The 15,813-nt window shown below is 35.0% G+C and overlaps 1 protein-coding gene across 4 annotated transcripts in view; it reads left to right on the top strand.

Moving 5' to 3' along the window:
* The window catches only part of INTS6 (integrator complex subunit 6), a 127,099-nt gene that overhangs the window by 68,703 nt on the left and 42,583 nt on the right, over positions 1 to 15,813 (top strand). For all 4 annotated transcript variants that reach the window (XR_006789702.3, XM_045869385.3, XM_064586139.1 and 1 more), the window contains 8 exons: positions 2,541 to 2,693; positions 2,817 to 2,949; positions 3,882 to 3,976; positions 6,471 to 6,581; positions 7,594 to 7,809; positions 10,920 to 11,046; positions 12,067 to 12,209; positions 12,409 to 12,640. Coding sequence is in view for 3 of the 4 variants with exons in the window: in XM_045869385.3 (XP_045725341.1) it covers positions 2,541 to 2,693; positions 2,817 to 2,949; positions 3,882 to 3,976; positions 6,471 to 6,581; positions 7,594 to 7,809; positions 10,920 to 11,046; positions 12,067 to 12,209; positions 12,409 to 12,640 (1,210 nt within the window). In the remaining variant the exon portion in view is untranslated. The remainder of the gene's footprint in view (positions 1 to 2,540; positions 2,694 to 2,816; positions 2,950 to 3,881; positions 3,977 to 6,470; positions 6,582 to 7,593; positions 7,810 to 10,919; positions 11,047 to 12,066; positions 12,210 to 12,408; positions 12,641 to 15,813) is intronic.

Below are 15,813 nucleotides of genomic sequence, written 5' to 3'. Positions count from 1 at the left end.
GGTATTCAAATACAATGTAGTGATACTGAAATTAAATGTGATTTGTTAGACACTGGTTCTGAATTTAAATCATGGCTCCACCAGTTATTAGCTATGTTTTGGTCAATTATCTTCTCCAAACCTCAATTTCCCATCAGTTAAATGGAAATAACAGCTATCTCATGGGATTGTTTGGGGGATTAAATGAATTGATAAATGCAGAATTTTCTTTGCCAAGTTCTAGAAGACATCCTCCCCCACTAGCACGCGTTTTTCCTCTTGGATCTCAATATTTTCATTCAAAAATATAAGTGAGTTTCATGGACTGATTCAATAAGATATGTGTCAGGTACATGTGAGATTCAGGAGCACAAGATGATAAAACATAGTGCTTACTTCTGGAATCTTACCATTCCATAGGAGGGTCAGACTTGTGAGCATAATACAAAACAGTGTGGTAACTACTGTACTAGCTACATGGAGCAGAGCCCAGAGGAGGTGGTGCCTAACTGCCTGGTATGTATTTGGGGTACAGGGCAAGAAAGGGTGTCAGGAAGGAAATCTCTTAGATGTCTTACTTGCCAGTTCAGACTTCAAAACTTTGTAATATGCAAGGGAGAAAACAATAGAGCAGCCAGAGATAACACGAAACCAGGGGCATAAAAAGAAGCTGATCTACTTGGGTAACTGCAAGTGGTTTGGCATGGCTGGAGCACAGGGTGTTATCATGGTGTGTTAGTTGAAAGGCAGATAGGGACCAGATCATCAAGGATCTTTGTATATGATATTTAAAGAAAAGAGTCTGGGTCCTATTTTTAGGTGATTGGTTGCTACTTTTACCAAATAATTTTAGAGAGGGAAATTACATGATCATATTTATATCTCATGGCTATGGGATTGATTGGAGGGAGCTAATTAGAGAGGTTAATTAAAAATAAGCAGTTGTACTAGTCTAGTCTGAGAAATGATGAAGGCATCAATTAGAGTACTAAGAAATAGAAGATAGAACTTTTTAGAGAGATGAGAATTTATTATTGACAGAAGACAGTAAGTAAATACTAAGCACCTGCCAAGTTTATGTGTTCTACCTAGTGGTTTAAGAATTTGTGAGATTTTATCTAGGTCTTTGTGACAGTTAAATAATGAGGATAAGGAGGAGATATTAAGGATAACACCTAGGTTGTTTTTGTTTGTTTGTTTTAAAGAATTTATTGGAGAGAGAGTATAAGAGAGAGAGCACGAGCGGGGTGAGGGGCAGAGGGAGAAGCAGACTCCCCGCTGAGCAGGGACCCCCCCCCCCCCCCCCAATGCAGGGCTCCATCCCAGGACTCTGGGATCATGACCTGAGCCGAAGGCCGATGCTTAGCAGACTGAGCCACCCAGGCGTCCCAACACCTAGGTTTTTAAAACAGGTTTTGTAGTTTGGGGAAGAAATAATAAATTGCATAATAATGTGTTTGAGGGACTTATAGAAGGTTCTGGTTCTGTTTAGTAGACAGTTGGAACATAAGAGAAGTGAGGGAGATTTGGTCCCGACACTGGATTTGGGAGCCACCAGGGTATAGGTAGTAATGGAGTAATAAGAATCTTTTATAGCAGTAAAATTTCAAATTATTTCTTCATAGCTCATATTTCTTTCATCAACCTTCAATCAGTGAGATTTTTTGGAAGGAGATTATTGGGGGGGAGCAGGGAATAGAATAACATGCCTTTTTTTACCCCTTAAAGTATTGTGTTTTTTCTATCTTTAGATCATTTGTCCAAGGTAGTATGTATATACCACAGAGATAACCAAAGAAAAACAGAACTTCTATTTATGTTTATCTTTTTCTATTTTTTTTTTTTTAAGATTTTATTTATTTATTTGACAGAGAGATAGCGAGAGCAGGAACACAAGCAGGGGGAGTGGGAGAGGGAGAAGCAGGCTTTCTGCTGAGCAGGGAGCCTGATGAGGGGCTCGATCCCAGGACCATGGGATCATGACCTGAGCTGAAGACAGATGCTTAATGACTGAGCCACCCAGGCACCCCTTTTTGTCCTATTTTTAATATTATTTTGGTATATATTTTATTATATACCTATAAATTAATTTACAAGTAATTTATAAGTAAATGTATATATGTCCTAATATATATTCAAAAACTTTTACTGAACAATGTGTCTAATCAGTTTGGAAGCTATTGCTCCATATAATAAATTAAATTGCTATAATTGAGAACTTAGGAAGGTTTCTATACTTTTATTTCTTAGATGTAACAATTAATGAGTACTTAATTCCAAAATTTTGCACTTTTCTGATAAATTTGATTTTAAGACCTAAAAATATTTTTATTCTGTATACATTTTAAAATGTTTTGTCTTTTTCTTGTGAATGTAAAATTTAAGCATTACATTTTTAAGTATTTTCTTTCAGCTTTAATAGTGCTTTCAGTAGTAAATTAAACTCTTTACTAGCAAAATTGAGGAACTGAGTAAATTTTGATAGTGAAGTGAGGGATACTGAAAATGAGTTTGTTTCTGGTATTTTGTGTAAGTAGTAATAATAAGACTTTCCCCTCTAGCCACCTCGTACGTCTCATCCTGTAGTGAAGTTTTCCTGTACAGACTGTGAACCGATGGTTATTGACAAATTGCCATTTGACAAATATGAGTTGGAACCTTCACCACTGACTCAGTTTATCCTGGAAAGGAAATCTCCTCAAACATGTTGGCAGGTCAGCTGAAAAACTATCGTGACTTAAAAGTTAGATATTCTTTTAAAAAAGTTAAATCAGTGATTTATAAAACATTTTGTAAAGGTCATTAAATATGAAGTCTTAACCACTCCCTTTTAACAGGTATATGTGAGCAATAGTGCAAAATATAGTGAACTTGGTCATCCCTTTGGTTACTTGAAAGCCAGTACAGCACTGAACTGTGTCAACTTGTTTGTGATGCCTTACAATTACCCAGTCCTCCTTCCCCTTTTAGGTAAGTCATTCTTGTTGCATTCTCTGTGGCTCAGCATACATACAAATTTTCCTAAAAACAAAGTTTGGGAACATCTCTTTGTAAGTTCTCATGCCTTGTGGAAATTAATGGAACTGTTTTTAATACTCTGAAATATTGAGCCTATCTTAGGTGGTTTTGTAGCAACCTGTGTATGTCTGTGGTAAATTAAAAGTCATTGTCAAAACACCTTTGATTGTATAAACTACTGAAGATACTGTGTTTTAAATTTTAAATATTCTAAGTTTTCTACAAGTTAGATTTCTTACATGGTTAGAATTGGTAATACAGGCTTTGTATTTGGTAAACTAGACATTTTGTAGAAGCATATATTTATAAATCTGAGTATATTTTCTAAGCATTTACCTGTACTTTAATTTTCATTTGGCAAGTATTTTTCTAAATGAATGAATTTATTCCAAAACAATATAATAAAAGCCTTAAGTTAGTTTCTGGGGACCCTCTGGCTATAATTTTGAGTTATAATTTTAACTATTGGAGAAGACATCTTTCCCTCCAGGGAACCACATCAGATTTAAAAGTTATAGTCAAAGTATTAGGTATATTTTATAGAAGACATTGTACATACTTTGCTTCTGTCCTCAAATCTGTTTTATGTCTAAGTCTAGATAGTGTATAGATTTTCTTGTGTATTTTCTGATTCTGCCTTTATTGTTACATGAAATATTATTACATGAAATACATGATTGGCATCTTTTTATGTTTAAAATGGTATTACTACTCAAAATTTGGGCAGAACCAAAAATTCTGCCCCTTTTAATTTTGTTTTTTAATGTCTGATGTTACTCTCTTACAAATAAGAAAGCTGACTTTAAAAATGAAATGTATTTGACTTGATTTTCATGTGTGGAAACAATGGATGATGATAGTTTTTTCACATTACACATTTATAGATGACTTGTTTAAAGTACATAAAGCAAAACCAACATTGAAATGGAGACAGTCGTTTGAAAGTTATTTGAAGACAATGCCTCCCTACTATCTTGGGGTAAGAATGTTATTATTAAAAATAGAACTTGTTCTAAAATTTTACTTTATGCTTATAGTTTACTGTAGGTATTAAAACTTCTATTTGTTGCTATTACAGAATGTACAGAATATACAAATGTCATGAAAATTGAGTGTTCAAATGACCAGTATAGATGTAATGGGAAAGAAAGGTTTCAGTGATTTGCATAGTAATGATGATAACAATGATAATGATCATGATGATGTATATATGATGCGTACATTAGGCCTGATATTATGCTAGGCATTTTACATGTATTAGCCTCATTTAATTTATTTTTCTTCTTTTTTCTTTTCTTTTTTAATTTAAATTCAATTAGCCAACATATAGTAGTCAGTTTTTGATATAATGTTCTATTAACCTCATTTAATTTATATAGTAACCCTATGAGATAGAAATCATCATTCCTATTTCACAGATGAGGAAACTAAGGCACTAACTGATTAAATAATTTGTCCAAGGCTACATAGCTAAGGTGTGGGAGACTGGAATTTAATCCCAGGCAGCCTGGCTTTTTGAATAGCTCCAGTTGATGTACTCCCTTGTTAAATTGCAGGGTTTTTTTTTTTTTTTTTATTAACATGCAATGTATTATTTGTTTCAGGAGTACAGGTCTGTAATTCATCAGTCTTACACAATTCACAGTGCTCACCATAGCACATACCCTCCCCAGTGTCCATCACCTAGCCACCCCATCTCTCCCACCCCCCTCCACTCCAGCAACCCTTAGTTTGTTTCCTGAGATTCAGAGTCTCTTATGGTTTGTCTTAAATTGCAGTTTTATAACTATTTTTCTTTAAGGGTACAGAATGGTTTTTGTTGCATTATTCCCTAGGTCTCCAGAAACATGTTTTTAGGTAGATAAGTATGTATTCTCAGAGAATCATATATTTTTAGAACCATGAGTTTGTGATTACAGTTGACCCTTGAACAACACAGGTTTGAAGTGCATGGGTCCACTTATATGTGGATTTTTTCCAGTAAATACAAAGGAGGATTTTTTTGAGATTTGTGGCAATTTGAAAAACTTGCAGGTGAACCATATAGCCTAGAAATGTTAACAAAAAAATCAAGAAAAACCTAGGTGTTATTGTGAGAATATAGTATATATATAATACATATTACATACAAAAATTGATTATGTTATTAGGCTTCCAGTCAGTAGCAGGCTAGTAGTTAAGTTTTGGGGAGTCAAAAGTTACACGTGGATTTTCGATTGTGTGGGGTAGGCACTTCTAACCCTCATGTTGTTCAGAGGTCACCTGTACTTAAAACCTTGTGTATCATAGTAGATAAGACCAATATTATTAAATACATTATTTATTGTATGAAAAGTAATTTCTTAAGGAGACCAATGTTAAAAGCATTTTTAAACATTACTTTTACTTTTAATGCAGGAATATTATAGCATTTGACTGTATCTAATCTTTCTAAATGGTCTCTACTAAGAGCATTAATTTATTGAGCTTTGAAAATCATATTTTTGAGTTGTAAGAGAGAAGTTGTGTGTCTAGCACATAGTGCCTGCCATGTAAGAGTGAAAAGGAAGAAACACTGAATATGTACTGTTACACATGTTGACTCATTTACGTTTCATAGGAACCTGCAGGATTTAGGCAAAGCTATATGGATTTTAAATATCAGAGCTGAGATTTGATTCCAATTTGACACCAGTGCTTATACACTTTCTGATGTCAGTGAATGTCTGTCATCCTTTTCTGACTGCATCCCACTCACACATACTAGACTGTCCTGCTAGTGACATCTTTCATTGCACAAATGGTGGAATCTCCTTACAGTTGAAAATTATTTCACTATACCACATCCACAGTAAATATTAGACTGGTTTTTCCTTCAGAGCTTGTTTCTATTTTTTCAGTTCAGCTAATAATAACAGTAGTAATGATTAACACTTAATGCCTACTGTGTACCCAGTGCTTTTATATGTGCTTGACATGTATTAATTCATTTAATCCCATGACATCCCTTTGAAGCAGATACTATTGTCCTTTTCAAATGAGAAACTTTAGACCTAGAGAGGCTATATAACCTGGTCCAGGGCCACAAAGCTAGTGAATGGTTGAGCCATAACCCACACAGTTACCCAAGGTAGAAATCTTCCATTTTTCTTGCCTCCTTTTCACTTCTTAATTTCTATCAAATCTACCTCTGTGATATGTCTCCTGCTCCATTTCTTCCAAACTTAGTATCTCCAGTGGTACTAAGGAGTCTAGGACTTTACCCTTTCTTGTCCCAGGTACTGTTAAAGTATAGCCTCTAATCCTTTTTAAGTATTTCAAGCTACCTTTCGTACCACTGGCAAACATTTTACTGAAATACAAATATGATTATGTTATTCTCTTATTGAAAAAAAGGAGAAATTTTTTTGAAGAAATCTTCAAAACTGACAATACATGTAGTCTTACATTTTTGACAAGCTTAGGATTGAGTGATGTTTTCTCTTTTCCTATAGCCTTTGAAGAAAGCTGTTAGAATGATGGGAGCACCTAACCTAATAGCAGATAGTATGGAATATGGACTTAGTTACAGCGTCATTTCATACCTCAAAAAATTGAGTCAACAGGTAATGTTAAGAAATAGAGCCATTAAGTATTTTGAATGGTTTTGGCTAAGATGCTTAACAGGCCAGATGTTAGTTCTGATGGTCCTAATGGAATTACATTGTATTAATACATTACGTTTTAAAGCCACATATATTAGCATAATTCAGTCTCAAGTACATGGTATGCTGTGTTTTGGAATGTTAATTTGAAATAATAATTCCTAGTTTATGGAAATGGCTTCATTATTATGGTCCTAGACCTTCTGCCTGTGGACATTCATGTTTTCTTTTGAGAAATTTATGTTAGAAAGTTGTTTTTCTTAGACAAAAATCAGTTTCTTTTGCTTTATGTTTTAAAACCTGTAGTTTTTCTCTTTTAAAAATGGGAGTTTCTTTTGAAATATTTGTAAAAAACACTGAATTTTGTCATTTTGAGCATAAATCACATTAATAGATACTCTGGTGGTCAAGCAGTATACAGTTAGACTGCCAAATATTAATACCATATAAAATACATTATTTTTCCAGTACTTCTGCCATCTGTACTTTAACTGCTCATTGAGATGTAGGTTGGATAGAGTCAAAATATTGCTACTTGTTTTCCAGTGAAAAAATACATCATTATTTGTTATACCTATGAACATTTAGTTATGTGGTAATAATAGTGTCTTTAGATAAATACTGATGAGATTTTTTTTTTCCTAATTTTATATGACCTCTGAATTGGAAATCCATATTTTTATTTAGGATGCACTTATATTTCATGGTTTAAGTGTAGTGGGTATTAGTACATAAAAATAAATTGAAGTTGTTTTTGTTTGCCCTGCTCCAAAAGGTTGTAATTGTAATGATTTAAAACTGTAAGACATTTTTATTTAAACTATCTTCAGTTTACCAAGAACTTGACATAACCTATATGCTACTTGAGTTTATAATTGCACACATACTTAATTTATAGAAGACCAAAACTATTAGTATTTAATTTACTAATTTAGATTATGTCAAGACTAAATCTTATTTATTTTTACTTTAGGCTAAAATAGAATCTGATCGAGTCATCGGATCTGTAGGCAAAAAAGTAGTACAGGAAACTGGAATTAAAGTCCGAAGCCGATCACATGGTTTATCAATGGCTTATAGGAAAGATTTTCAACACTTGCTCCAGGGAATTTCAGAGGATGTTCCTCACAGACTGCTAGACCTTAATATGAAAGAATACACTGGGTTCCAAGTTGCTTTGCTCAATAAGGTAATAGTTAAGTGAATTTAGTACTGTTCTAGTTATATTCTGTTGTATTGTTAAATAAATCAGATTTTCCATTAACTGTTACTTAGTTTGCCCAAACTTCAGAAGTACTTGTATGCCTCTGAAGAATAATGATCATTAATACTATTATTGAATCATTGAATTTTAGAATTAAAACAAACATTGTGCATGCTGAATGGATGAATAGGTGGACTGATGAGTAAACCAACCCATTCATTTTATAGATGAGAAAACAGATGGGGTGCCTGGCTCACTCAGTTGGTAGAGCATGTGACTCTGGATCTTGGGGTCATGAGTTTGAGCCCCATTTTGGGTGTAGAGATTACTTTAAAAAAAAAAAAAAGGCAAGAAAGAAAACAGAGGCTTAAAGACTGCCTGAAGTTACATAGCTAGTCTTAGAGTTCACTGCAGTTTGGTATTTATACTGATGACCTTGGGTACATAGCATGATCCTAAAATGCTTTATGAATATTCATTATTAAAAAGATCTTCATCCGGGGCGCCTGGGTGGCTCAGTTGGTTAAGCGACTGCCTTCGGCTCAGGTCATGATCCTGGAGTCTCGGGATCGAGTCCCGCATCGGGCTCCCTGCTCGGCAGGGAGTCTGCTTCTCCCTCTGACCCTCCTCCCTCTCATGCTCTCTGTCTCTCATTCTCTCTGTCTCAAATAAATAAATAAAATCTTTAAAAAAAAAAAAAAAAAAAAAGATCTTCATCCTAGTAGCCTTTTTTGTAGACACAAGCTGATCTAAAATTTATATGGAAATTTCAATGTCCTAGAATAGATAAAACAATTTTACAAAATAATAAAGTTAGAATACTTGTACTATCTAATTTTGAAAGTTACTGTAAAGTTAAAGTTACTATAAAGTTGTAGTGATCATCAGCATGTTGTGTTGTTGGCGTATGGGTAAGCATATAGATCAGTAGAACAGAAGAGAGTATAGAAGTAGGCCCTCACACATGCAGTCAATTAATTTTTTTTATTACGTTATGTTAATCACCATACATTACATCATTAGTTTTTGATGTAGTGTTCCATGATTCATTGTTTGCTTATAACACCCAGTGCTCCATTCAGTACGTGCCCTCTTTAATACCCATCACCAGGCTAACCCATCCCCCCATCCCCCTCGCCTCTAGAACCCTGTTTGTTTCTCAGAGTCCATAGTCTCTCATGGTTCGTTTCCCCCTCTGACTCCCCCCCTTCATTTTTCCCTTCCTACTATCTTTTTTTTTTTTTTTTTAACATATAATGTATTATTAGTTTCAGAGGTACAGGTCTGTGATTCATCAGTCTTACACAATTCACAGCGCTCACCATAGCACCTACCCTCCCCAATGTCCATCACCCAGCCACCCCATCCCTCCCACCCCCCACCACTCCAGCAACCCTCAGTTTGTTTCCTGAGATTAAGAATTCCTCATATCAGTGAGATCATGATATATGTCTTTCTCTGATTGACTAATTTTTAACAGAGGTGCCAAAATAATTCAGTGGGTAAGAAGACATCTCTTTAGAAATAGTGATGGAACAGTTGGACACCCATATTCAAAGTAATAAACTTGACCGTTATCTCACATTACTTGAAGCACTCATGGTCTTAAATGTAAAACCTAAAACTATAAACTACTAGAAGAAAACAGGAGAAAGTCTTTATGACATTGGGTCGGGGGTCATCGGAGATTTTTCAAATATAACACAAAAAGCACACACACAAAACTTGATAAATTAAAGTTCATTAAAATTTAAATTTTTGTCTACAAAAGAAACTTTGTGAAATGAACAGGCAAGCTACAGCCTGGGAGAAGAATGTATATAGAACAAAGCATTTGTATCAAAATTTATAAAGAACTACAGCTCAGTGATAAAAAAATAAACATCTAATAAAAAATGGGCAAAATCTTTGAACAGATACTTCACCAAATAAGATACACAAATTCGAACGAACACACGTAAAAAGATGCTGTACCTTAATGGCCGTTAGGGAAATGCAAATTAAAACTATAATGTGATCCCACTTTCCACCCACTAGAATGGCTCTACTTACTATATAACCATGTATTTATTATTTACATGAGAGAAATGAAGATATATGTCCATATAATGGATTTGTATGCAAATGTTCATAGCATTATTCATAATCGCCAAAAGCTAAAAACTATTGTTCATCAACTGGAAAATGGGTAAAAATAGGCTATATCCATAGAAGGAATACTACTCTGCAGTAAAAAAAGAATAGACTACTGATACATTAAAAACATGGATGAATCTCAAAACATCATCCTTAGTGAAAAAAGTCAGAAAAGATTTGATATAGCAAAATTCCATTTATAAAATGGAATGTAGGGCAACAGGAAGCAGATCAGTGGATGCCTGGGGATAGGAGAATGGATTGACTACAAATGGGCACAAAGAACTTTCCTGGGATGATCGAAGTGTTTTTAAACTGGATTGTGGTGATGGTTTCACAACTGTAAATTTACTGACACTCCATCAAACTGTATACCTTAAATGGGTTAATTTATTCTATGTGAATTATACATCAAAGCTATGTTTCTTCTTTAAACCTTCAGAGTCTTTAAAATTTGGAAATTCGTTTTATAAGATATTTACTTCCCTTGGCCAGAATATATAATAACATCTTGAAAGATGTGAATTTATTTGGTTGAACTCAATTTTAATCTTCAGGTTCCCAAAACAGTACATTAAGACTGCATCATAATTCTTTATTCTATTTTTAAAGCTAATGAGACTTGTATATCTTATTTCCAAACCTGTACTTCAGGCTAGAGATTTTAGTCTCTTTTAATTCTATATTTAAAAATAAATTTTGGGGGCACCTGGGTGGCTCAGTCGTTAAGCGTCTGCCTTTGGCTCAGGTCATGATTCCAGGGTCCTGGGATCGAGCCCCACGTTGGGCTCCCTGCTCTGCGGGAAGCCTGCTTCTCCCTCTCCCACTCCCCCTGCTTGTGTTCCCTCTCTTGCTGTGTCTCTCTCTGTCAAATAAATAAATTTAAAAAAGAAATCTTTAAATTAAAAAAAAATTTAAAAAAATAAAAATAAATTTTGTCTTTGAATGTTTTTCAACAGGATTTGAAGCCACAGACATTCAGAAATGCGTATGACATACCAAGGCGGAATCTTCTGGATCACTTAACACGAATGAGATCTAATCTTTTGAAGAGCACCCGCAGATTTCTTAAAGGACAGGATGAAGGTTAGATCATGGTGTTAAATAATGGTATTTCTTTGGTGAATTTCTTTCTTTATATTAAAAAAGCATGGTATGATAATGTAGCATTTAAAGAATTACTATAGTAGTAGTATATTTTCTTTGTAAATTCAAACAAATGAAGTAAGAAGTGAGTCATCCCCCATTCTCGACACTTTTTTTCTATCATCACTGTTGTCCCAAATTCTATTCCCCAGAGGTGACAATCTTTGTTAGCAGCTTGGTTTCTTTTTTAAAGGCTTTGGTCATGCATTCACACACACACAAAATCATTTTCTTGTGATAACCTGGTATCTGGTGTTTTAACTTGGTTGGTCAGTACATGTCCTGTTCCTTCAGCTGTATCAGTGGCATATACTACATATCAAGTCAGATGAGAATTTAACTCTTGGCCATCTCTGATGTAAGCATTCCAACCATAGCTTTATATAAAGAGGATTATCTGTGTGATATATCTTTTCTGTAAATTTTGCTATAATTAAATTGTGCTTAATTGGAATAGAGTAGAAGAGACATTCCTTTTCATGGTAATGTTAACACATATTGCTTATTTTGCACACTCAAACTGCAATATTTTTGCTTTGTTTAGAAGATAAAAGCAATTCTTTCAAATTTTTACTTTTTTTTTTTTTTAAAGATTTTTTATTTATTTATTCATGAGAGACAGACAGAGAGAGGCAGAGGGAGAAGCAGGCTCCCAAGGAGCAGGGAGCCCGATGTGGGACTCGATCCTAGGACCCTGGGATCGTGACCTTAGCCGAAGGCAGACGCTTAACCATCTGAGCCACCCAGGCACCCTTAAATTTTATTTTAAAAATCTCAAAAAGACTTCATTTTTGTCACAATATTTATAGTGACAACACACTAATTTAGCACATATCGTAAGGGAAGACTTCCTAGAATAACACCAGGTAGCGTTCATATGTAAGAAGACATTACTTGATAATTAAACGGTGTTGTTTTAGTGAGGCTAACTTTTGTTGTTACTCTCTTCTATTTGAAAAGATCAAGTGCACAGTGTTCCTATAGCACAAATGGGGAATTACCAGGAATACCTCAAGCAAGTACCTTCTCCACTAAGAGAACTTGATCCTGATCAGCCTCGAAGGTTGCATACATTTGGCAACCCTTTTAAGCTAGATAAAAAGGTAAACTTGAAATGTTCCATTGTATAATTCATTTGTAGATTTATCAGTTCTTAATTTAACTAAAGTAAGCTACTTTTCTTGGTAGACTAATAAATGTCAACATACTTATAAAATAGTTGCTCTAATGGGGATTGGAATTAGTTGTGCCGTTTAAAGACTGTATGTAAATCCAGGGAAATTATATTCTTTTTTGTTATAGGGTATGATGATAGATGAAGCAGATGAATTTGTGGCTGGACCTCAAAATAAACATAAACGACCTGGAGAACCAAATATGCAAGGGATCCCTAAAAGACGTCGCTGTATGTCTCCACTACTAAGAGGCAGACAACAGAATCCGGTTGTGAACAATCATATTGGAGGAAAAGGACCACCTGTACCTATGACTCAAGCACAGCCAGATCTTATTAAACCCCTTCCTCTTCATAAAAGTAAGAGTTTTTTTAAAAAAAAAAACATTATTTGCTGCTTTTTGTTTCTTTATGGGGGAAGAGATTTTTTAATAGATTATAGAAAATACTGATTGATAAAGCCCAAGAGTGTCTAGAGAAGATACTTGTTTCTGCTAATTAGCATGTAATCATTTTATATGTCTTTTTAATGAACACTTGTTGGACATTTCATATATTTATTATGCTTTATTATAGCTAGCATGATCTAAATATCATTTACAAGTCTTAAGTATTTCAAAATAACAGTTATTAAAGGAGCATTATCAGTATCCACAGACGATGGTTTTCAGTTTCAGGTTAATTCAACAACTAATTGTTAAATATGTATGCTATTGTAAACAGTGCTAGGCATTGAAGTATAGCAGTGAATGAGACAATAGTGATCTCTGCCTTCATTTATAATGAGTAAGGAAAGATAGTCATTGAATGTTTCATTAGAAGTGTGATGAATGTTATAAAAGGGAAGTCAAGTATGTTTTGGAAGCATGTGGTAAGAGGATTTAACTTATTTAGTTTGTGAAGTCAAGACCCTTTACTGAGGAAGTTATGTTTAAGCCAACATTTGAAGGGTGAATGGGAGTTGTTTCACTAAAGCTGTGCATTTAGTAGTAGTGCTAAGCAGTTTGCTGCATGCTATTATATGCTACAGTGGTGGTAAAGAAGAATATGTGCAAACATATACACTAAAGAGAAGGGATTAAGGGAACTGAAAGAAGCCTAGTATAGCAAAGGTGTTGGGAATAAGATAAGGTAAGAAATGAAAGATAGGCTGAGGCCAGATCATGGAGGGCCCTGGAGGCCATTGTAAAGATTCTAGACTTTAAGGACAATGAGAATCTTTGAAAGGTTTTGAAGAGCGAGTGACCTGATCTGATTAGCATTTTATAAAGACCAGGCCAACTGTATTGTGTGGAATATTGTTAGGGAAGAACAAGAATGGATTTAGGGGAACCCTTAGTGAATTAATGATTGCATTAATTATAGGTAGTGATTATTTGTGGTTTATAACATCTTAACTGGAGAGAAACCAAATATTCTATACTTCCTGATAGAATTATATAGTGTCTTGCCAAAAGAAAAAGAAAGAAAGAAATTGAACCTTAATCTGATCAAGCCTCTAGATCTAACTACCAATTTATAGGAAATACAAAGGATAGAGAAACATATTAAATGACAAAACAGGGATACAATTGGCATAATCTGGATTGTGGGGAACTGTAGGACAAAGAAAATGGGGTCAGTATGTTGCCAGAAAAAAATGCATAGAAAAAAAGAGAGGTTACAGAAAGATTTTATAGGTTAAAAAGGTAGTTAAAAGACATATAAACCAATTACATTGTACGGGGCCTGATTTGGACCCTGAAACAAATAAAATCGAACTTTCCCTACAAATAGAAAATGTGTAAGATTAATTAGATTGTGGATATTGATAGGATATTTGATGTTGTTAAGTAATTATTATGGATGCACGGAAACTAGTTAGGAAACCCAGGGAAGAGCTAATGACCTGGCAGTGGAGTTTGGAGAACATGTATTTGAGAAATACTTGGAAATACCAGCAAAGACATGGTGATGACGGACTAGATATTGGAGCCAGGGCAAGAGAGGAGTTGCGAGATGCTGGGTAGACAAGGGTGACAGGGTGGAGTGGAAGAAGAGAGAATGAGTGAGTTTAGAAGCGCCCATTAAATAGCCACGTGGAGATCCTGGGGTAGAAGATGGGTATTTTAGTTTAGACCGCCGAAGAAGAGACGGGGGAAAAAGAGGGAGGTGTAGGAGGCAGTCTTAACCTCCATTGGAGTGAATTAAATCACACCAAGGGAAACAATGAGAAGCAGCAGCCTAGAACAGAACTTTGAAAGTGCCAAAGTTAAGGAGAGAAACAAGGTTCAAAAAAGGAGACTTGAGAAAGAAGAATCCAAGAAATAGGAGAATGAGAAGAATTTGGCGTCATGAGAGCTAAAGGGAAAGAGAATTGAGTGGTTGGTAGTCTCATACTTAAACAGATCGGTCAATAGGATTGGAAAGTTCTATTGGTCTTTGGCTACCTTAGCAAGAGCCAATTCTGGTGGAGTCAAGGGGACAGAACACTATAAAGAAGTGGGTTGAGGAGTGAGAGATGAGAAAATGGAGACAATGAATGTAAATAACCAGTTTAAGAAGTTCAGCTGTGGGGAAAATTGGACAGCTATATACAGAAGAATGAAACTCAACCATTCTCTTACACCATACACAAAGATAAACTCTAAATGGATAAAAGACCTCAATGTGAGACAGGACATGACATGTCTCCAAAGGCAAGGGAAACAAAAGCGAAAATGAGCTTTTGGGACTTCAAGATAAAAAGCTTCTGCACAGCAAAGGAAACAGTCAACAAAACTAAGAGGCAACCCACAGAATGGGAGAAGATATTTGTAAAAATGACATTACAGATAAAGGGCTGGTATCCAAGATCTATAAAGAACTCCTCAAACTCAACACCCAGAACACAAATAACCCAGTCAAAAAATGGGCAGAAGACATGAACAGACACTTCTCCAAAGAAGACATACAAATAGCTAACAGACACATGAAAAAATGTTCAACATCATTAACTATTAGGGAAATTCAAATCAAAACCACATTGAGATACCACCTTACACCAGTTAGAATGGCAAAAATTAACAAGGCAGGAAACAACAAATGTGGGAGAGGATGTGGAGAAAGGGGAACCCTCTTACATTGTTGGTGGGAATGCAAGTTGGTACAGCCACTTTGGAAAACAGTGTGGAGGTTCCTCAAAAAGTTAAAAATAGAGCTACCCAAGACCCAGCAATTGCACTACTAGGTATTTACCCCAAAGATACAGATGTAGTGAAAAGAAGGGCCATATGCACCCCAATGTTTATAGCAGCAATGTCCACAATAGCCAAACTGTGGAAGGAGCTGAGATGCCCTTCAACAGATGAATAGATAAAGATGTGGTCCGTATATACAATGGAATATTACTCAGCCATCAGAAAGGATGAATACCCATCATTTGCATTGACATGGATGGAACTGGAGAGGATTATGCTAAGTGAGATAAGTCAAGCAGAGAAAGACAGTTATCATATGGTTTCACTTATATGTGAAACATAAGGAATAGCATGGAGGACATTAGGGGAAGGAAG

This window comes from Mirounga angustirostris, unplaced genomic scaffold (genome assembly GCF_029215605.1).
Source record: "Mirounga angustirostris isolate CCGP_5_RB_7025 unplaced genomic scaffold, mMirAng1.0.hap1 SCAF_3, whole genome shotgun sequence".
Taxonomy (NCBI): domain Eukaryota; kingdom Metazoa; phylum Chordata; class Mammalia; order Carnivora; family Phocidae; genus Mirounga; species Mirounga angustirostris.
This window is presented reverse-complemented; position numbering and strand designations above follow the sequence as displayed.